General features: G+C 43.0%; 1 protein-coding gene across 1 annotated transcript in view; it reads left to right on the top strand.

Annotated features, from left to right (window-relative positions):
- SERPINI2 (serpin family I member 2) overlaps positions 1-24,370 on the top strand; it is a 95,928-nt gene that overhangs the window by 69,118 nt on the left and 2,440 nt on the right. Inside the window, exon 7 of the mRNA XM_073579131.1 lies at positions 2,415-2,501. Within this exon, the coding sequence (XP_073435232.1) occupies positions 2,415-2,501 (87 nt within the window). The remainder of the gene's footprint in view (positions 1-2,414; positions 2,502-24,370) is intronic.

Consider the following 24,370-nt stretch of genomic DNA (forward strand, 5'->3'; position numbering starts at 1 on the left):
TAACCCTAACCCTGACCCTAACCCTTAACAAAACCATACTTAACCCTAATCCTGACCCTAACCATGACCCTAATCCTTAACAAAACCATACTTAACCCTAACCCTGACCCAAACCCCAACCCTAACCCTGACCCTGACCCTAACCCTAAACCCCCTTAACTAACCCTAACTCTAACCCAAACCCCTAAATTCCATGGTTTAAAAAAAAAAACGCATATGCAAAAAAACGCATACATGAGCATGCCAGTGCGCACATATGCGCATCCATAGGCTATAATGGCCATTTTTAGCGCAAAACGTGCGCATATGTGCGCATGCGCTTTTTTGCAGGGCCAAAAAATGCAACATGCTGCGTCTGGAAAATCCCAACGCACACCCCAAAAAAACGCAGCGCATGAAAATCGCATACATGCGCTTACCAGCGCGCAGGTATGCGCACCCATGTTAAATATAGGGGAAAAAACGCATGCGCAGGTGTGCGTTTTTTTCCAGCGCTAAAAAACGCAAATGTGAAACCAGCCTAAGGCAGGGGTCACGCGAGCGTATAACATGACCGAGTACTATCCCTTATTTTATCGGACAGCATTTGGCCCAGTGTTATACTATGAAGCAGTGCAGATCTGCGGTTATTTTTGGGATAATAGAACAATGGCAGCATGCTGTGATTAGCAACAAGACTCGGCTCACTCGCACCCATACAAGTCTATGGTTATCTATGAAATATCGGACTTCACTCGGATGTCATCCCAATGCAGTCAGATATACACTGAGACATGACATGGAGGAGATGAAGAAATTACTTTCTTTGCCTCCCTCACACCTGTGCTGCAATTCTCTCATGGATCGGAGCATAGAGCACTGACACTCAGCTCATGCTTGCAGCAGAGCAGGAGCTAAGGGTCATTAGCATATCGCATCGGGCGCTATATATTGGTGTGAGTCCAACCTTTGTGTACAAGTCTGCAGTCACTCTATGTGAATCCTCACATTGCGCACACTGTGAAGATTCTCTGGTGCCGGTGCTGGGAGCAGGGTGCTGGGTGTGTGTCGGCAAGTATGTGATTTGCAAACATGTGGTCATGTACAGACTATACGGGCACAGCCCCGCTCAATACAAGTATATTGAGTGAGGCTGGACACAGTATAGTCAGAATGTGGCCAGAAGTATAGAAAATCCAAGATTCCGAGGCACCAGAGAAAATAGGGATAAAAATAATGCTTATTCCATCCTTTAAAAATCACATGGTGAAATACAATTGACGTAGATGAGTGAAGCAGCATTTCGGCCCAAAAGGGCCTTTTTAAAGCCAGAAGTACCATAAAGATTCTGACATGAATAAGGCTCTTGTGGGGCGAAGCGTTGCTTCACTCGTCTACCTAATGTCACGGTGTGACTTGACCCCAATGGGTGGTCGGTCAATGGACGGTGCAACTCACACAAAACGGGATGGAAAAAGCGAAAGGAAGGCCCTCGCGATAGGGAATGAGGGATGGTCACCACCTGAGCTCAGCCTGAGCCTGTCCTTGCACTCCCCTAACACCCTATGCAGGTCCACCTCCCTGCTGCCATCAGGAACCTAATCCCTAGTGTCACCTGTCTGCCCTGGCTAATGCACTGGCCGGCAAGGAGCACTAGCCTTTGCCACTGCAGATAATACACACAGGGGAAAGTGACAAACACTAAAAGGGACTAGGAGGTAAAACACCACAATTAGCTTATATTCACCGCTGCAAAGCTCCACACCAAAGATATCAACAGCAACAGGACTCAACACCAAATGCGGCAGGCACCAGAGAACTGCTTCTGCTAGGCTGGTCTCCTGAAAGGACCTGTATAACCAATAGTCAGCTGATGCATCAGGCAACCTCTTGAAGGATGGTGGGAGTGGTCACCACCCACATGAGCAGACCCAACAGCAATGCAATTACATCAGCAAAAAGGAAAGTAAAAAAGTTTTAATCTGAGAAGCCAGATCTGCCACAGATCCAAAAATGGATTGTGACACCTTAATTGTATTTCACCATTTGATTTTTAAATGATGGAATAAAGGTTATATTTTATTCCTATTTTCTCTGGTGCTTCAGAATCTTGGATTTTCTATGGCTTTGAACCTTGTGAAGGGCTTTAACCAAGTCAGCACAGTGCCACCAGTGGTGCATGAGAATCACTCTTGGACTAAGTCTGGCAGAGGTATGCAAATTACATACTTGCAGTCATGTGATCACCCACTTCCGGCGTCTGAGAATCCTTACAGCGTGCAGTGTGCGATTCACAAGTGTGCAGTCTAGATTTAGACAAAGACTGACTACAAACTTGAACCCTAAGCCTGGAAAAACCCCTTTAAAAGACATTTCATTAATAGAAAACCAAGACAATAGACACAGAAGCCAAATTCATCTTCTTTTCCTTGTAGGAATGCACGTTGCTGCAATGAGCTTGACCAATCACAGATTTGTTGCAGATCGACCATTCTTGTTCTTCATCAGACACAATCCATCAGGTAAGCTGACCTTAGATATTTTGCCACATTGAACATTTATCACCTGTCCACCTCGGAGACTTTGGAAGTCATTTAACTTTTTGGCCCTACACATCGTTCATTAACGTCAGTGGAAGCATGCTGCTGATGACTAGCACAAAAATGTACACATAGTAGGATAAAAAGAAGTTTTTCCATAAATCAACAATGCAAATGAAAATAAGCAACTTTGTATTATATCTTATCAGAGAAATCTGCTTCTTTCCGATCATGTATTCTGAATATTCTCATTTCACAGGTAAAATCTGTCTTAAAGGGAATCTGTCACCCGATTTTTCGAGTATCAGCTGCCGGCACCGCCATCAGGGGCTTATCTACAGCATTCTGTAATGCTGTAGATAAGTCTTCGATGTAACCTGAAAGATAAGAAAAATGAGTTAGATTATACTCACCCAGGGGCGGTCCGGGTCCGGTTTTTGTCCAATGGGTGTTGCGGTCCGGTCCGGCGCCTCCCATCTTCTAACGGTGACGTCCTCTTCTTTGCTGCCTGTCGTGGCTCCTGCGCAGGTGCACTGCTCTGCTCTGTTGAGGGCAGAGCAGAGTCCTGTAGTGCACAGGCGCCGGGAGTGGTCTGGCACCTGCGCACTGCAGTATTCTGCTCTGCCCTCAACAGGGCAGAGCAGTGTGCCTGTGCAGGAGCCACGACAGGCAGCAAAGAAGAGGACATCACCGTTAGGAGATGTGGAGCGCCGGACCGCCCCCCAGTGAGTATAATCTAACTCATTTTTCTTATCTTTCAGGTTACATTGAGGGCTTATCTACAGCATTACAGAATGCTGTAGATAAGCTCCTGATGGCGGTGCCAGCAGCTGATACTCGAAAAATAGGGTGACCGAATCCCTTTAAGTTAGGACAGACTTTCTCATTACTGAGACAGGAGATGACAGTTGGTGCTCATAAAATTCTATGGAGAACTGTAACTGTCATCTCAGGAGAACTTGAAGCAGAATGTCTGTGTCGGCCTCCTGCTCCTCCTCCTCCATAGAATTATAAAAGCTCAGCTGTCATCAATGTCCTGGCTAAGAACCACTGGCGAATGAGCTGCTGAAAAAGCAGCATCATTCACAGCAGTGACATCATCAAGGCCGGGCTGAACTGAACTACTGCATCGCCTAATCAAAGTGAAGCCCTTGATCTCCTGTAATAGAAGTGAATTAAAAAAACAACAATATACCATACCTGTCCATCATTGTGTCCAATGCGGTAATCCATGTCTGGGGCTAAATAGTTTTCAACCTAGACAGTGCCAAGATGTGACCATCCCGGCTGAAAACCACTGGTGAATGAGATGCTGAGAGCGCAGCATCATTCACCATAGGTGACAACATCGAGGCCGGGCTGAACTGCGGTGACCTCAGGACTGTGGGAAAATGTCAGTGATTATGTCACTGCTGGTGAATGATGCTGCACTTTCAGCTGTCAGCTTCAGCAAGGTTGGTTATCAAGAATAGAGTGGTCCCCACAATGTTTTTTTAAATTATTTAAATAAATAAAGACACAGCCAGAATAAAGTCTTTTATTTGAAAAAATGACACAGACGCCTTTATTAATCTCAATTGAACCATACTTACTGTATCGCCTAATCCAAGCAAAGCCCTCCATCTCCTGTAATAAAAATAAAATAAAAAAAAACAATATACCATACCTGTCCGATATTGTGTCCCACACCATAATCCATGTCTGGGGGCTAAATAGTTTTCAGTCTGGACTGTGCCAAGATGTGACTGTCCCGGCTGAAAACCACTGGTGAATGAGCTTCTGAAAACGCAGCATCATTCACCAGCGGTGACATCAAAGCTGGGCTGAACTGCGGTGACCTCAGGACTGTGAGAAAATGCCAGTGATGTTGTCACTGCTGGTGAATGATGCTCTCAGCAGCTCATTCACCAGTGCTTTACAGCTGGGACGGTCACATCTTGGCACCGTCCAGGTTGAAAACTATTTAGCCCCCAGACATGGATTATGGCGTGGGACACAACGATGAACAGGTATGGTATATTGTTGTTTTTTTTATTTTATTTTTATTACAGGAGATCAAGGGTTCGCTTGGATTAGTCACCTTTTCTGAGCAGCTGCGGGTTGCTGTTTTTAGGCTGAGATGCCTATTGCCTATATCAATGGCCCCTTACCAGCCTGATAATACCAGTCCCCAGTTGACTGCTTTAGCAAGGCTGGTTGTCAAAAATGGGGGGACTCCATGCTGTTTTTTTAAATTATTTATTTAAATAATTTAAAAAATAGCATGGGGACTCCTCTTTTCTTGATTACCAACCTTGCTGAAGCTGACAGCTGAGAGTTACATCCTCTAGCTGTGATTTTTGCCTTGTTGGTTGAAGAAAATGGGGAACCCACGTCGGGTTTTTCATTCATTTATTCATTAGATCGCAAGCAGCGGCTGAGAAAATCCCCGATCATCCGCTCCTGCTGTCACTGTTATTATCGGCAGCAACTGTGGGTGATGGGAGTATTGGTCCCATAAGCCGCCACCTGCTGTCATCATTCTGACTTTAATATAACTCTCATCATTCTCCTCTGCTCATGCTGATCGCCGGCAGAGCAGGGGAGAATGATGAGAGCCTTCTTCAGCACCTGCCGCAGGGGAAGAAGCTCTAAAGTAAGCGCTGTTCCACGGCGGCAGGTGCTGAAGACGGCTGGTACTGATGCAGCACACGGGTATGCACACAGTTGCCACACGTGTACCACAAGTATTACACCCACGGACACGGATATTTCCGGTACCGGGTTTTCCGGTACTGGAAATATCAGGATGTGCGAAACCGGCCTTAACCTGCAGATATGGGGTTAGTCTGGGGCTGCCTGGTGCCCACACTGAAAGCCCTGTTGCCAAGAGGAAATGAGCTTTATTACTTCTGGCAACCTCAGGCTTTCATGCATAAAGGCATGGCCATCATGGCTTCAGTCACGACTTAATACATAGTGAGTGGCAGCTGTAACAACATCCTGACACTAACTGATAGCTGGCTCAGCCTTAGGCCTCATTCATACATCGGTATTTGTGATCATTATTTCATCAGTATTTGTATGCCAAAATCAGGAGTGTCTCCAAAACAAATAACAGGAGTCAGTCTTTCAATTATATTTTTTCTCAGTAAGTTCCATTCCTGGCTTTGGCATACAAACACTGATGCAAAATACTGACCAAATACTGACATGTGAATGAGCCTTTAGAGCCAACTGTTAGTACTAGGAGAGCAATCACAGCTGCCACTCACTATGTACTGAGCGGTGACTGAAGATGAAGCTGCTACACCCCTATGACTGAAAGCCCAAGACTGCTTGGAGGAATAAAACTCATTTCCTCACAGCAGCAGGGCTGTCAGTCAATGAGACACCTTCAGAATGCTATTTGTGACGTCCGTCCGCGGATCTGGACTGCAGTAGGGACAGCACCCCGAGAAACCCTGAGACCCTTAACCCCTATACAGGGATCTGGAATTGTAGCAAGGCCAAGGGGGTGGCTGTCTAGAAGCAGTGCGCCAGAGCAGGACGGTCACCAATAGGGAAGGCAGGGAGCCAAAAACATAGTCAGAAACCGGGCGAGCAGCGGGGGTACAGAAACAGCAGGCAGTGGCAGAGTCGAGAGTCCAGGCCAAGGTCACAAAACGGGAGGGCAGTAAAGGTACAAAAACGGCAGGCAGTAGCAGAGTCGAATATCCAGGCCAAGGTCACAAACCGGGAGAATAGCAGAGGTACAAAATCGTCAGGCAGTAGAGGGGTCAGAAATCCAGACTGAGGTCAAACAATAGTAAATCACACAGTAGCACATAGGGGAACCAAGAATATATCTGGCGGCTTGCAAGACCAGTCCCAAGGTATTTGAAGGATCAGGTCATCCCTCAGGCTCCCGGACTGATGATGTCATCACGACCGCCCCCAGGACTAGGCCAGATGGCGATGCATCATGCACCAACCCCTCCATGACCGACCGAGGAGCGGAGCCTGCGTCCATCAGATGCCTGCGCAGGAGCCCCTTCTCTGTCACCGCCATCACTCGGGGACGAACCACGGCGCCTCCCAGTGGCCGAGGCAGGAACAGCAGGCCCCGAGTCTGACGGCGATGTGACAGTCCGGCACCTCCTAGTGGCCGAGGCCAGGACAGCAGGCCCCGAGTCTGACGGCGACATGACAGTCCGCCACCTAGTGGCCGAGGCCGGGACAGCAGGCCCCGAGTCTGACAGCGACGTGACACTATTAAGGGCTCATACTCACTTGCGAGAGACTCGCACGAGAATTGTGCGAGTCTCTTGAATGAAAACCTGGCACTGCCGCCGGCACTCGGACTGGAGCATGACGCTGCATATAAATACATGTAGCCACACGCTCTGGTCTGAGTGCCGGTGGCAGTGCCAGGTTTTCATACGAGAGACTCGCATGAGAATCGTGCAAGTCTCTCGCAAGTGAGTAAGAGCCCTTTCCTGCAGAATAACTCCATATCTGCAGGTTAAGGCCATGTTCACATGTTCAGTATGTGGTCAGTACTTTACATCAATATTTGTAAGCCAAAACCAGGAGTGGAACAGAGGAAAAGTATAATAGAAACATGTCACCACTTCTGTATTTATCACCCATTCCTGGTTTTGGCTTACAAATACTGATATAAAATACTTACCAAATACTGAACATGTGTTCATGGCCTAATAGCGTTAGAGGGACTCTGTCAGCACAGAATGACTGTTCAAACCAAGTACAGGCACTCAGTGCATCATAGCGGCCCCAGTCATTTATATACACCTTCCCACCTGCTTGCTTTTCTCCACCAGAGCTGTCAATCAAAGAAGAGGGGAGGTGGAGATTGAGGGAAAATTAGCAGGTGGGAAGGTGTATATAAAGGATTGGCCACACTGTGAAGCACCGAGCGGTGGTACTTAGTTTGAAAAGTCATCCTGTGCCGAGTCCCTTTAATTTCATGACAAGTTCACTTTAAAGACCCAATCGGCCTGAGTCAGAGACAAATCTAGTCCCCTAGCCGCCTCTTCCCCTTGAGGTGATTGACAGGTCTCTCCCTATGTATGCATGAGATACCTGCAGCAGCACTAGGAACAAGCGGTGCGAGACGAAGCGCCAGACTAGTCTGGTCTCCAGCTACAGTTCTCAGCTGTATTTGTAAAGTGTATTTTCTTTGAAATGCCAGAGCGGGCAGCAGGAATCAGGTGACAGGTTTCACTAAATTTAAAAAAATGAAATAAATAATGTTCTTCTTTTGTAAATAGCTGCTGGGACCGCCGTGTTCGCTGGACCCCCGCTTAGTGCTAACCAAAGCCCTGACATTAGTGGTAGTACATGGATACCTGTACTTGGTGTGACACTATTATTTTGGTGCAGTAGAACACACTATTTCCTGGACGCAGCATTGCTAGGATATTTGCCGCTTTTATCAATGTTCCATTTTTTTTTTCTTGTTACAATAAAGTAATTTAATATATAAAATACATTTACTGAATAAAGCGAGGCAAAACCTGCTCTTTCCTACATACGCTGTGAGCTGTTTTGACAGTTTTTGTTAATGGCTCAGTGGATGACAACAGCAAATAAAATGGTTTACCTCAAGGTTGACAGGCCATACTATTGTCATGTCCTTCACAGTCACACATCACATTCTCTTCTAACCCAATACACAGCTCTTTGTGCATGAATAACAAGGCCGGCACTGGCCTTTATACCGTCTCCGGAAGATTATCCATCAGGCCGGTCCGCTCTTGTGTCTGCATTTACACTCAGACGGCGTATTTAGGGCAAGGAGACCGTCCTACACATTCCTGCTACTGAGGCAGAACGGAACGTGGTGCTGGGAACGTTATTCTGCTATCCAGGCGATTACATACAATTAGCGTGACTGTGTTGTGTGTCCGAAATGTATCTGTAGGACAGAAAATCCTGCAAAATCAAGCATGAAGTGCAGGGGATTAGTGATTGTATTACTATTGTAAAGCGGCAATATCCAAGGATCAGCAGCCTTATTTCAATCGTGCGAACATAACCGTGTTCTTGGCAAAGTTGCATTGAAGGTCTTTTTCACACATCAATGCTTCACAGAGTATGGACCGCAGTGCACGGACCGGCCACGGGGCTACAGACCTGAACTCAATAGCTTTTTAGATGATGTAGTCGAGAAGACTTGTGGTTAGTCCCTACCTTGTGGTCCATACAACTGAATTTTTGCTCCAAGTGCTGTCCAAGAAAAAAAACACAGGACCCGTTTTTTTATTCAGTAGGGCTGTTCCGATGACCATTTTTTTGCTTCCTGGACTGAACTCTGCATGAAAAAAATTGCAACATGCACTAGTTTGTGGCGTTTTTCAAGTCTATGGATGCGCCAAAAAAATCAGATCCTATAAGTATCAACTATGTATCATAGGATTTTTACTGACACATTACTCTTTAAGAGAGGAAAATGTATTGGGGCTTGTAAATTGTAACACTTTCACCCCTAGGCCACTTTTTTTTTTTTTTTTCATTTTCTCCTCCCCGTCTTCCAAGAGCCATAACTTTTCTATTTTATCATCCAAATAGCCATACGAAGGCTTGTTTTTTGTGGGCAATGTCATCTGATGCACTGGAATGCGGTAAAAAATTCCAAGTCAGTTGAAATGGGGAAAAAAAATTCAATTTCACAATTGTTAACAGTAAAACTGACCAGGTAATATGATACTCTATTTCAGTGAGAGTACTTTGATATCAAATGTGTATAGTTTTTTTTTTTTATTTAAATGCCAAAAAAAATTCAGAAATAAAAATTTTCTTTGTGTCGCCTATTTTCCAAACCCGTGACGTTTTCAATTTTAGTGATATGCAGCTACGTGAGAGCTTTTTACACCCTGAGCTGACGTTTTTATTGATAGCATTTTGGTGTAGATACAATGTTTTGATTGCCCTTTATTGTATTTTGATATACTGGCTATTCTGAGCACAGTCATACCAAATGTGTATTTTTTTATTGTTTTATTTTGAATGGGGCAAAAGGGGGGTGATTTGAACTTTGTTTTTTTTTTAATTTTTGTCATTTTAAAAACTTTTTTTTACTGTATGTCATAGAGGCTACAGTGCATCAGCTTCTTTAAAACTTAAAAATCCTCAAAATTTAGAGTATTAATATTATGAGAAGAATTTGGCAAGATGCTGCTCAGTTTCTGCTCCAAAAACGGTAAATTAGCATATGTTCACACTTTTTTTTTTTGTGGCGCAGAAATGGAGCTGAATCTCTCCAAATCCTGCTCAAATACTTCTAACTTACTTCTAACTTTAGTTCTGATGATGTATTAGTGTACTAATGGTAGTTCTGGTGATGTATTCATGTAAGTACCCCTTTACATTTTTTGCAGGCTTTGGGATTGGCAATGTAACCCCTTGGACTAAAAAATGTTGCACACCCCAGTTCTATATGCTACCTCTGCAACTAGTCAGGATGGCAACTCCTCCATTCACTCCTGCCTGTGTAACATGCAGGGCCGGTAGGCAGACTAGGCAGCTGCCTAGGGCCCCCGCTCCCCCAGGGGCCCCCAGCCAGTGGGTAACCGCTAACAACAGCTCACCACATGGTCCCTATGGGGTCCGTGAGTCAGGGGGGCCAGCCTGGTGCCAGCGCCGACCCCAAAATCCCCGCCACTGGCCCCACGCCACGACATCATAGACGCCGATACAGTTGAAAGCAATGATGGAGTACAGAGCATCAGATGACGCGCTCTCTCCCATCATTCCCCCTCTGCCTCTGATGCTGTGGGTGCGTGATGACATCACTTGATGAAGTACCCGCCGTGTGCATGGCAGTGCAGCTGCTGAGACTGGATCAGAACCTGGAACTGCGCGGGAAACGAGGAGAGGTGAGTATTGTGGGGTTTTTTATTTAACAGTGAGTGAGTACTGGACTATGGGGATGGATTATATTCTAAGGGGGGGTGGGGGACTACAATATACCCTATGAGGGGGCTGCATTATATTCTATGGGGCCTGCATTATGCTATATTTGGGAGGTTGCATTATACTCTGTGTGGGGGCTACATTATATTCTATGGGAGTCATTATACCCTATGAGGCGGCTGCATTATACTCTGTGGGGGTCCTGCATTATACTCTATGAGGGAGCTGCATTATATTCTATGAGGGGGGCCACAATATATTCTATGGGTGGGTCTGCATTATACCCTATGAGGATGCTGCATTATTTTATATGGGGGTCCTGCATTATATTGTATGGTGAGCCTTCATATATTCCATGGGGGGTGGCTGCATTATACTTAGTGAGGGGGCTACATTATAGTCTATGAGGGTCCTGCATTATACTCTATGATGGGGCTACATTATATTCTATGGGGGCTGCATTATACTATATGAAGAGGGCTGCATTATATTGTATGGTGGGGTTACATAATATTCTATGGGGGTCTGCATTATATTCTATGGGGGCTGCATTTTATTATATTCTATGGGGGCTGCATTATACTGTATGAGAGGGCTACATTATATTCTATGGGGGGAATACATTATATTCTATGGGGCGCTGAATTATATTCTGTAGGGTAGCTGCATTATGCTATATGGGGTGACTGCATTATGCTCTGAGGGGCGACATTATATTCTGAGAGGTAGCTGCATTACACTATATGGAGGCTTCATTATACTCTATCGAACTATGGGCAGTGCATTATACTATATGTACTACATGGGACCTGCATTATAATGTATCAAGGACTATGGGGAATACATTATACTATATGAAGAGCTATGGGGCGCATTATACTATGGGAAGTGAATTGTAGTACATGAAGGACTATGGGGGTGCATTATACTATACGGTGAACGGAGAAGTGTATTTTAATATATTGAGGACTATGAGGAGTGTATTACACTATATGGAGGACTATGATGAGAGTATTATACTACATGGAGGACTATGGTGCACATTATATTATATGGCGGACTATGGGGTACATTATATTATATGGAGGAATATGGGCTGTGCATTATACAATATAGAGGAATGTGGTGCACATTATACTATATAGAAGACTCTGGTGTGCATTATACTATGTAGAGGACTATGGTGTGTATTATACTAATCAAGCAAAATGCTGCCTATTCATTGAGTGATTGTAAAGAGGCCAGGAAACGAGCGTCAAACATCTTCAATATTGTCAATCACGGTTGTGTTGGTGTGATATGCTATGTGGATATCATTTTGTGTATATTTCTATTTCACTGATTTTCATAGTGTTTTTCTTGTTGCCTTGTATGTCTGCAGCCTGACTGTATCTATGTCTCTTAATCATGGCCCCCTGTAGTGTCTTAATCCCCCAGGCACCTTTATCAGGTCTGGGAGGCCAAAAAACCACTCCAACCCATCTGACTACTCCTGGACATAGGGAGAGGGCTAGAAAGGACAGGAGGGGGGAAGTCAGTTCTTGTGTGGAGAGCATTGTGTGAACACAGCAAGTGAGAAAGAAGGGGAAGCGTATGGACTTTTTATCCTCTGGCGGCTGGATTTTTGGACTCTCATCTCCCTGGATATTCTATCCTGTTACTGAACTGCATACGTGTTCTGGACTATTGTATCCTCAGTGTGGTGGATTGTTTATGGACCTTCAAATTTTGCCTATAATAAAGGTCTTGGGATTGTTCACACTTCCCTCGCTCTGTTGATTGTGTGATACCGGAGAAGGACCCCGTGACAACACTCGTTTAGCGGCCTGAACTGAGAGCAGTAACTACAATCGAAATGTTTCCGTTTGATGTGCAATATGCCAGCATTTGGGGCCCCATTTTAAACTTTTGCCCAGGGCCCCACGTTGCCTAAAACAGGTCCTGGTAACATGGCGCCAGGGTCAGAAAGTATGTCGCAGTTATCTTGAGTGCACAGAGCACGAAGTTGCAGTGTCAATAGTCAGGCTAAATAAGCAAAAAAAAATAGAGCTAATAAAATATTTTTTTTCCACTCTGCTCCCATGCCACTATGTCAAAAGAAAATCATCACACTATTGGTGAATTATAATTCTCAGCATGTCATAGGAGCTGCAGTACATGCTGGGAGTTGCAGTTCTCCTAAAGGAAAAAGGATTATGGTCAACCACGTGACATAAATATCACATAAATCACCTATGGGATCTTAAATAGTGTTGAGCATTCCGATACTGCAAATATCGGGTATCGGCCGATATTCGCTGTATCGGAGTTCCGATACCGAGTTACAATATCGAATACCGGAATCGGAAGTTCCCATAATGCAATGAGCCAGTCGTGTTAGCCATGTTAACTAATGGTATGGCTGTGATTGGCTGCTGAAATGATGTCATCATGATGTGCGGTCTGTGCGGGCTGCCGGGGGTCTGTGCAGGCTTGCCGGGGGTCTGTGCGGGCTGCCGGGGGTCTGTGCGGGCTGCCGGGGGTCTGTATGGGCCTGCTGGGGGTCTGTGCGGGTCTGCTGGGGGTCTATGCGGGCTGCCGGGGGTCTGTGTGGGCATGCCGGGGGTCTGTACGGGCCTGCCGGGGGTTGTGTGTGTGTGCAGGCATCGTCCGATGGGACTACAAGTCCCATCGGGCTATGCTTGCTACAATGACAGTGATTGACACATTAGCCAATGATGGGACAGTAGTAGTCCCATCATCCGACTAATGTGTTGAATGTAAAAAAAGAAACAAAAAACATACATACTACATATATACAACATTCATACAACATACATACATACTACATACATACTTCATATATACTACATTCATACAACATACATACATACTACATACATACATACTACAAATATACTACATTCATACTGCATACATACATACTACATAATGCATACATACTACATATATACTACATTCATACAACATACATACATACATACTACATACATGCTACATGTATACTACATTCCTACAACATGCATACATACTACATAATACATACATACTACATATATACTACATTCATACAACATACATACTACATACATACTATATATATACTACATTCATACAACATACATACATACTACATACTTACTACATAGAACATATATACAACATGCTACATACATACTACATACATACTACATACAATACATTCATACATTCATACAATACATACACATAGACATACAGTACATATAACATAGAGTACATACTCACCATCACTTGTCACTTTGATCCCCGAAGCCAGTGTCATCTCACTGTAAAAAATATTAAAATAACAAACAACTAATATACTCCGTGATCCACAGAAATCCACGAGTGTCCCACGACAATCTCCTGCAGTGCATCACTGAGAGGTTACTATAGTTCACTGGTCTCACTTTATGGCAAAAGCTGTGTGGGAACTTTCTCACACAGCAATGCCAAAAGTGAGACTAGGGACTATTTTTTTACAGTGGTGGAAGGATACCTACCTCCCGTCATTGTATTCCTGGAGCCCCTAGAGAGCGGTTGCATCAGCTGATGCTGCTGTTCTCCATGGGAGATCGTCGTGGGACACTCGTGGATTTCTGCGGATCAGGGAGTATATTGGTTGTTTGTTATTTTAATATTTTTTACAGATGACACTGGCTTCGGGGATCAAAGTGACAAGTGATGGTGAGTATGTACTCTGTTTTATGTACTGTATGTCTATATGTATGTATTGTATGAATGTATGTAGTATGTATGTTGTATGTCTGTAGCATGTTTTATGTATGTTGTATGTATGTAGTATGTATATATGTTGTGTGAATGTAGTATATATGTAGTATGAATGTAGTATATATGTAGTATGTAGTATGTATGTATGTTGTATGAATGTAGTATATATGTAGTATGTATGTTGTATGAATGTAGTATGTATGTATTATGAAGTATGTATGTATGTTGTATGAATGTAGTATATATGTAGTATGTACGTAGTATGTATGTATGTTGTATGAATGTAGTATATATGTAGTATGTATGTTGTTTTGTTTTTTTTTACATTCAACACATTAGCCGGATGATGGGACTACTACTGTCCCATCATTGGCTAATGTGTCAATCACTGTCATTGTAGTAGGCATAGCCCGATGGGACTTGTAGTCCCATCAGACGATGCCTGCACAAACACACACAACCCCCAGCAGAGGCCCGCACAGACTCCCGGCAGGCCCGCACAGACCCTGAGAAGCCCGTACAGACCCCGCACACACACACACGCACAGTCTCCGCCCACGCACCGCCCACACTCTTCCCCCCTCCCGAACTGGATGTGCAAGGAAAGAAAGGGTTTATTTTCATTCCGATATTTGTTCCCCATTGGCTTGCATGGGTTTCCGGAATCGGCGATACCCGATATTTTTGGGGTATCGGTCCGATCCAATCCGATCCAATATTTCCCGATATCGGAAGGTATCGCTCAACACTAGTCTTAAAGGGATCCTGCTGGCTGATACATGGTGCCAGATTCATGGGCTGCATGTATAAGGCACTGGTTGTATGATCTCAGCCATATATGTTTAACTCTGAAATGCTGTGGTGTTTCAGGGAAAAATATAATTCAAAGGGATTGTCCACTACTCGGACAACCCATTCTCAGCATGTTTGCACCCATGAAATAACAACACTTACACTCGCCTGGGATGCCAACGCCAATCCAGCAGTGTCGGCATTTGCTCTCCCGAGGCTTGTGTGAGATAGCTATGTCACACAATTCCTGCACCCAATCAAATTCCTGCACCCAATCAGCTCTGGTGTAACTGTTCGCACCTCTGCCCAAATCAGACATCAAGAGGACGCTATAGCTGAGGCCAGCTGCTCACATCCATAGATGTCTGATGCGTCCTTTTTGTTATAGAAAATACAAACTGGTGTCTATAACTGTCTTATATAAAGCAAGTGGAACAGCACCGCAGTAGTAATATCAAATGAATGGACAGACCAATGAGCCAAATGCCTGAGAGGATAGCTATTATGAACAAGGAGAAAAGGCATCTAATTGGCACCAAAAATGCCTAAATAATGATATCGATAAAGGCATGTAAGAGAGGCAAGTAATAAGAAAACTCTGAAAACATTAAAAAAGGTGGTGGAAAAGTCAAGGGGGAACAGTGACTCAACCACCTGTACAGAGTCCATATAAGTAATAGCAAATGGACATATCACAATCTCCCACAATCAAGTACAATAAAATGGATAATTTAAACAGTAATGTAGAATAAATGATAATAAATGCACTGTTTAGCATATACATGCATTGCTCTGCTCATAATTACAACATATCACTGAAAACAGTATAATGTCTAATAACAAACCTGTCCAACAAAGACGGAAGTTCTTAGCAAAAATCAAGTATAAGTAACATAGTAACATAGTTAAAAAGGCCGAAAATAGACATTTGTCCATCCAATTCAGCCTATATTCCGTCAGAATAAATCCCCAGATCTATGTCCTTCTAAAGAACCTAATAACTGTAAGATACAATATTGTTACCCTCCAGGAAGACATCTAGGCCTCTCTTGAACCCCTCGACTGAGTTCGCCATCACCACCTCCTCAGGCAGGGAATTCCAGATTCTCACTGCCCTAACAGTAAAGAATCCACTTCTATGTTGGTGGAAAAACCTTCTCTCCTGAAGACGCAGAGAATGCCCCCTTGTGGCCGTCACCTTCCTTGGTATAGAATCATAGAATCATAGAATCGTAGAGTTGGAAGGGACCTCCTGGGCCATCTGGTCCAACCCCCTGCTCAAAGCAGGATTCGCTAAATCATCCCAGTCAGATGTCTGTCCAGCCTCTGTTTGAAGACTTCCATTGAAGGAGAACTCACCACTTCTCGTGGCAGCCTGTTCCACTCATTGATCACTCTAACTGTCAAAAAGTTTTTTCTAATATCTAATCTGTGTCTCTTCCCATTCAGTTTCATCCCATTGCTTCTAGTCTTTCCTTGTGCAAATGAGAATAAAGTTGATCCTTCTACAATGTGACAGCCCTTTAGATATTTGTAGACAGCTATTAAGTCTCCTCTCAGTCTTCTCTTTTGCAAACTAAACATTCCCAAATCCTGCAACCTTTCCTCATAAGACAGGGTTTGCAGACCGGTCACCATTCTGGTCGCTCTTTTCTGAACTTGCTCCAGTTTGTTGATGTCTTTTTTAAAATGTGGTGCCCAAAACTGGACACAATATTCCAGATGAGGTCTGACCAAAGAGGAGTAGAGGGAAATAATGACTTCACGTGATCTAGACTGTATGCTTCTGTTAATACATCCTAGAATTGCATTTGCCTTTTTTGCTGCTGCATCACACTGTTGACTCATATTCAGTCTGTGATCTATTAGTATACCCAAGTCTTTTTCACATGTGCTGTCACTTAGCCCTATTCCTCCCATTCTATATATGCTTTTTTCATTTTTATTGCCCAGATGTAGTACTTTGCATTTCTCCCTGTTAAAAACCATTCTGTTAGTTGCTGCCCACTTCTCCAGTTTATTTAAATCTTTTTGAATCCTCTCTCTCTCTTCTCTAGTATTAGCTATCCCTCCTAGCTTTGTGTCATCAGCAAATTTAATCAGTTTACCCTCAATTCCTTCATCTAAATCGTTGATAAAGATGTTGAACAATACAGGGCCCAGGACAGAGCCCTGTGGTACCCCACTTGAGACATTCTTCCAACTGGATGTGCAGCCATTTACGACCACTCTTTGGGTCCGATCACTAAGCCAGTTATGAATCCACCTAACAGTTGCCTTGTCCATTCCATACTTAGTCATTTTTTCAATAAGGATTGTATGAGAGACTTTGTCAAATGCTTTGCTGAAGTCAAGATATACTATATCTACAGCATTTCCTTGATCCACCCAATCAGTGATACCGTCATAGAAGGAAATTAAGTTAGTCTGACATGACTTGTTAGTTAGAAACCCATGCTGACTCTGTTTAATCACTTCATTCTTATCCAGGTATTGACATACATGTTGTTTAATAATTTGTTCAAAGATCTTTCCTGGTAAAGAAGTCAGACTCACCGGCCTATAGTTGCCTGGGTCCACCCTCTTCCCCTTTTTGAAGATAGGAACAACATTTGCTCTTCTCCAGTCTTCTGGCACTTCTCCTGTTCTCCAAGAATTTTCAAAGATTATGGAGAGGGGTTCAAAAATTTCTTCTGCTATCTCCTTCAGTACTCTGGGGTGTAATTCATCTGGACCTGGAGACTTGAATTCATTTAGGTTAGCTAAGTGTTTCCTCACTATCTTTCTGTTTATAGATATCCTGGATTCTTCTATTCCCTTAATAGGACAGTGAATAACAGTTGATGTTGCATTTCCTTTCTGAGAGAAAACAGATGCAAAATAGGAATTTAAAAGTTCAGCCTTCTCAACATCCTGTCTTACCATTTCATCATTTTCATCCTGTAAAAATCCTATAGCATCTTTGACTTTTCTTTTACTTTTGACATATCCCCAAAATCCTTTATTATTGCTTTTGACATCTCTTGCAAGCCTCAGTTCATTTTCAGCTTTAGCTAATCTGATTTGTGCCCTGCAGGTTCTGCAGACAGCATTATATTCTTCTTTAGATATGCCTCCCTCTTTCCATTTTATAAACATTTTTTTCTTCCTTTTTAGCATGTGCTTAAGTTCTGTGTTCATCCATCCTGGTTTCCTTAAATGCTTCCTATTCTTCCCTCTTTTCGGAATTGTTAACAACTGTGCTTTGAGAATTTCATTTTTCAAGATTTCCCATCCTTCCTGGACATTTTTGTCTTTAAGGATATCCAGCCATTGGATCCCTCCAATTCTCTTTCTGAATCCCTTAAAATCTGCCTTTCTGAAATCTAACCTTGACGTCTGAGTCTTCACAGGTCTTCCACCTCTAGTTATCCAAAATTCTAAAATAGCATGGTCGCTACCTCCTAGGGTCCCAGCCACTTTTACCTCCTCAACCATTTCCTCCCTGTTTATAAGGATTAGATCCAAGGTAGCAGTTCCCCTTGTTTTCTCCCCTACCTTTTGGAAGATAAAGTTGTCAGCAAGAGAGGATAAGAATTTCCTTGACCTGTTAGTTTTGCCTGAGAGTATAAACAGATCCTCGGCGAGATATTTGTATTGTCCCCTTATGTACTGATTCATGGTTATTAGGTAGTCCCTCAGTTGTCTTTTTTCCAGACTAAATAAACCTAATTTTGCTAATCTCTCTGGGTATTGTAGTTCTCCCATCCCCTTTATTAATTTTGTTGCCCTCCTTTGTACTCGCTCTAGTTCCACTATATCCTTCCTGAGCACCGGTGCCCAAAACTGTACACAGTACTCCATTTGGATGCTCCAGGGATATGTACAGAGGCAGTATAATGCTCTCATCATGTGTATCTAGACCTCTTTTAATGCACTCCCTGCCTGGCACTGGCTGCTCCAGGTAAGTTTAGCATTAACTAGGATCCCCAAGTCCTTCTCCATGTCAGATTTACTCAGAGGTTTTCTGTTCAGTGTGTAATGGTGATATTGATTCCTTCTTCCCATGTGTATAACCTTACATTTATCATTGATAAACTGCATTGCCACCTTTCAGCCCAAGTTTCCAACTTATCCAGATCCATGTGTAGCAGAATACTATCTTCTCTTGTATTGACTGCTTTACATAGTGTTGTATCATCTGCAAATATCGATATTTTACTGTGTAAACCTTCTACCAGATGGTTAATAAATATGTTGAAGGGAATAGGTCCCAATACTGACCCCTGCGGTACCCCACTGGTCACAGCGACCCAGTTAGAGAATATACCATTTATAACCAACCTCTGCTTTCGATCACTAAGCCAGTTACTTACCCATTTACACACATTTCCCCCCAGACCCAGCATTCTCATTTTGCGTACCAACCTCTTGTGTGGCACGGTATCAAACGCTTTGGAAAAATCAAGATATAACACATCCAATGACTCACCTTGGTCCAGTCTATAGCTTACCTCTTCTTAAAAACTGATTAGATTGGTTTGACAGGAGCGATTCCTCATAAACCCATGCTGATATGGAGTTAAATAGTTATTCCCATTGAGATAATCCAGAATAACATCCCTCAGAAATCCTTCAAATATTTTACCAACAATAGAGGTTAGACTTACTGGCCTATAATTTCCTAAATATAAGAAATAACGGTTTGTCTATTACATTACTTAGTTCTCTTAGCACTTGTGGGTGTATGCCATCTGGACCTGGAGACGGTTTTGCACCTCTTCTTGGGTTAGACTGGTGACCCTTAAAATAGGGTTTTCTTTTTCTCTCGACATTTCACCTAGCATTTCATTTTCTACCGTGGAGAAGAAGGTATTTAATATATTAGCTTTTTCCTCGTCATCTACAACCATACTTTCCTCACAATTTTTTAAGGGGCCTACACTTTCACTTATGATTGTTTTACTATTGATATAGTTGAAGAACAGCTTGGGATTAGTTTTACTCTCCTTAGCAATGCTAAGCAATCTCTGCTTCCTTTTTGGCAGCTTTAATTAGTTTTTTTAGATAAAGTATTTTTCTCCTTATAGTTTTTTAGATCTTCAAAAGGTGCCATCTTGCTTTAGTAGTTTAAATGCTTTCTTTTTACTGTTAATTGCCCCTCTTACTTCTTTGTTTAGCCACATTGTGTTTTTACTATTTTTTGTCCTTTTATTCTCTCAAGGTATAAACCGCTTACAGTGCCTATTTAGGATGTTCTTAAACATTCCCCATTTATTATCTGTATTCTTACTTCTGAGGACATTGTCCCAGTCAACCAGATTAAGGGCATCTCTCAGCTGGTCAAACTTTGCCTTCCTAAAGTTCAGTGTTTTTGTGACTCCCTGACATGTCCCACTAGCAAAAGACAAGTGAAACTGTACAATATTGTGGTCGCTACTTGCTAGATGCCCAACAACCTGCAAATTTGCTATTCTGTCAGGAATATTGGACAGTATTAGGTCTAAAAGTGCTGCTCCTCTGGTTGGATTCTGCACCACTTGTGAACGATCATTTTTCTTGGTTATTAGCAGAAACCATATAATATAAAAACCTCAGTGGCGCTCAAGTATATATAGAGACTCCAGCAGCAAAAGTAGAAAGACACCAGTCACCATAGATGTCAAAGGGAAAGTCTGTATAGATAAATGAATTACTACTGTGCTTAGAGTCACTGGTATCTATTGTCTTACTCAAATGAATTTGAAGAGAAAAAAAAAAATCAAAGTCCAGAGCACAATAAAAGAACCAGGTTTGGGCAGAGAACTACAATAAGTAACACTAAAAAAGTCATATATATCCCTTTGGATGCTAATACCAATTGTAGTGCAAGAAACCAAGATTACCTTGTAAAGCAGTAGGGGTTAACAGCCACAGAAGGGGAGAGCGGGCTCAGTCTCACAAGTGAACGCTGATTCTGTGTTTGGAGATCCCAAAAGTCCTTCTGTAAATAATAACACTCCTCTGGTGGGTTGCTGATTAAATGCTTCTTGCTTAAGAACTGCAGTAATCCTGTTAGCGATGCTACCCCGGCCGGTGGCAGCAGTCACTCTAATGGCAGGCTGGGTGGGAAAACACACTGAACTAGGTGCCTGAACTTCACACTATGCTCGTCAGCACAGGACCTGTGTGAAGTCAGAGACACGTGATGCACTGGACTGCAGCCTAGAGATTGCAATGAGGACCAAAAAGCTATCCGACATGTTTCAGAGACTCCTGTCTCCTTCCTCAGGGATGTGCTCCTGCTTGCAATCTCTGTAGTATATAGGCACACACTCAATAGAAGTAAATAAATCAATTAAAAATGTCCGTCATCACTGGAAGCCAAATAGTTCAATTTCACTATTGAGTCCTTTAGGAATGAGAGTATCAAGAATAAAAATCCAGCGTGACTCAGCGCGAGACATTAGTTTTATATGGTCTCCTTTGCGTGCCTGTTTATGAACGAGTTCTATCCCCATAACTGCCATATTAGACACCAAACCTTCATGATAATTAGGAAAGTGGCTTGACAGAGGATGGCCCATGAATTTCTTCTTCATATTCTGGATATGTTCGTTTATCCTTATTTTTAATGGGCGTTTAGTGCGCCCTATATAGATTTTTTTCACAGGGGCATTTTATCATGTAAATGACACTCTGTAGCACAGGTGATGTAGTCATCAATCGTATATTCCTTGCTACCTTTAGGCTATGTGCCCACGTAGCGATTTTTAAGCGTTTTTGCCACGATTTTCAGCGCGAAAACGCAGCGAAAATGTTTAAAAATCGTGTACAGAACGCCCCCCATGCATTCCTATGGCATTCCGCACATGCTGTGCTAATGCTGCGCTTTTTTCCGCGGCAGAATCGCATCGCGGAAAAAATCGCAGCATGCTCATTCTTTTGTTCAGAATCGCAAAGAATTGCCGCGATTCCACACCCATAGGAATGCATGAGAATCGCTTACTTCCCGCATGTGGCTATGCCCACCATGCAGGAAGTTAAGCGTCTCATGTGCGGTTGGTACCCACGGTGTGGAGGAGAGGAGACTGTCCTCCAGGCCCTGGGCACCATACCAATGTAAAAAAAAAAATAAAAAAGAAAAAATCGGGGTATATTTACCTTCCGATGTCCCGCGCTGCATTCCCGGCCTAAGCGTTCCCAGTAATGCCTTGCGGCAAGGCCCTGTAATGACGTAGTCTCGCGTGACTCTAGTGGTCTCGCGAGATCGCTATAGCAACGCGAGACTACGTCATCACAGGTCTCGCAAGGCATTACTGGGAACACTGAGGCCCGGGAATGCAGCGCGGGACGCAGGAAGGTAAATATACCCCCATTTTTTAATTTTTTTATCATTTTTAACATTCTATCTTTTACTATTGAGGCCGCATAGTAAAAACCTGGTCACACTTGTCAAACACTATGTTTGACGAGTGTGACCAACCTGTCAATCACTTTCCAAGCGATGCTTCAAATCGCTTCGAAAGTGCTTGAATATCGCACACGAAAATCGCGGTAAAATCGCGGTGAAATCGCGCGGAAAAAAACGCGCGATTTCTGGGAAGGAGTGCGGTTTTTAGTGAGTGTTTTAAAACGCTACGTGTGCCCACAGCCTTAATAAAGGTTGATTGTTTGCCAGTTTTTGTTTGGCAGCAAATGCAGCAACTTCTGCAGGGAAAAAACCTTTCAAACTGGCCAAAAAAGGAAGAGTGGATTTTTTTTATACTATTTGAGGGCACGCTCGGAGCTATAATACTCTTATGGTTACGTGCCTTCCTGTACACAAATCTTGGACCCTGTGGAATGATCGAGCCCAGAGTTTTATCCTCTCTCAAAGGATTCCAATGTTTTCTCACTATTTTATTTAAAATGTGGGAGTTGGAGTTATACTCTGAAATGATAGGGATAAAGTCGTCCTGCATCTTATGCGGAGGTTTGCTGGTATTACATCTTAGATCGAGTGAATCAGCCCTTAAAAGGCTTCTCGCTGTTTTATCCCTCACGGCACATATAACTTCCTCCAATAAAGCATCATTATACCCTTTTTCTAGGAATTGTTTTTTGAGAGTGACTGCTTCCAAGTCAAAATCCTGCACTTTTGAACAGTTGCTGCGAATCCTCGTAAATTGGCTCTTTGGTACGTTTCATCGATGATGTAATTTTTATCTGGTCGGGGGGTCGCAAGGAGCTTGAACAATTTTTAACTAATTTAAATAAAAATGAGTACTTTTTAAGTTTTTCTTCCACCAGCTCTGTCAACTTTTTAGACCCATTTTTATTGAAAATAATAAAATTCAAACACGGACTTTTAGAAAAACTACAGATTCTAATCGTTTTATCCCCATAGATAGTTGTCACCTTCCTAGTTGACTATTAAACGTACCAAAGAGCCAATTTACGAGGATTCGCCGCAACATATTCTTTGTCAGGCTTCTGGCATTTGTGAGCATGCAGTTTAGAGAATTTTGTTTTGTTCCAATCTCCTCCCTGTGGATTGTTTTAGAAATTTTCTCTCCTCCCTTCTGGGTATGTTGTCTTGAGTCTTCTTTGCTGCACATTTTGGGATATTGAGCTATCTCAAAATGTAAATACCTGTAAGAAAAATCAGATCAAGGAACTGACAAATAACCTGATGGAAAAACGTTCAGAGTCATTAATAAGAATGAGAGGCGAGAGAGTACCAAGCCCCACGCGTTACGCCACACATGGTGGCTTCATCAGGGGTGCGCCTTGATTGGTTACAGCACTGTCAACGTATTGTGACATCAGCGATGCAGACAACAGCAGACCTGGGGAGAGTGAGTAAAGCACAGTTTTGGTGCATATCGTTATAGCTGCACAATTCATCAGTTCAGGTATAATCTAGGATCACTTTACTGTATCTGGGCATACTATATGATGTCTTGTCACTGGACAGCATTTACACTGCTTCAAGCACAATATATACAGTTGTGCTCAAAAGGCAGAATTTTTGCTTTTTAACATGCACAGAAGTTGACACAAATGGGTTTGAATGGCTACTAAAGGTAATATCCTCACCTGTGACCTGTGACAAATGCCAGGAAAATTGTTTAGGATGCAAAGAAAAACCCTCAAATAACATCAGCTAAAATAGTGGACTTTCTGAAAGCTAGCGGTGTGGCTGTTTCAAGATGCACAATAAGGAGGCACTTGGAGAAAAGTGGGCTGCATGGTCGAGCTGCCAGAAGAAAGCCAAATGACCCTGATCAAAAGGTCACATACCCCATTTCTTAATACCGTGTATTGCCTCCTCAAACATCAATGACAGCTTGAAGTCTTTTGTGGTAGTTGTTTTCTTTGCATCCCGAGCAAATTTTCTAGCATTTGTCACAGGTCACCTTTTTCCTGGGAGTTCCCTATTTTTTAAGCGAGCAGTTTTCTCTTCCTCT

This window comes from Dendrobates tinctorius, unplaced genomic scaffold (genome assembly GCF_039654945.1).
Source record: "Dendrobates tinctorius isolate UK_male_01 unplaced genomic scaffold, ASM3965494v1 ptg000060l, whole genome shotgun sequence".
Taxonomy (NCBI): Eukaryota; Metazoa; Chordata; class Amphibia; order Anura; family Dendrobatidae; genus Dendrobates; species Dendrobates tinctorius.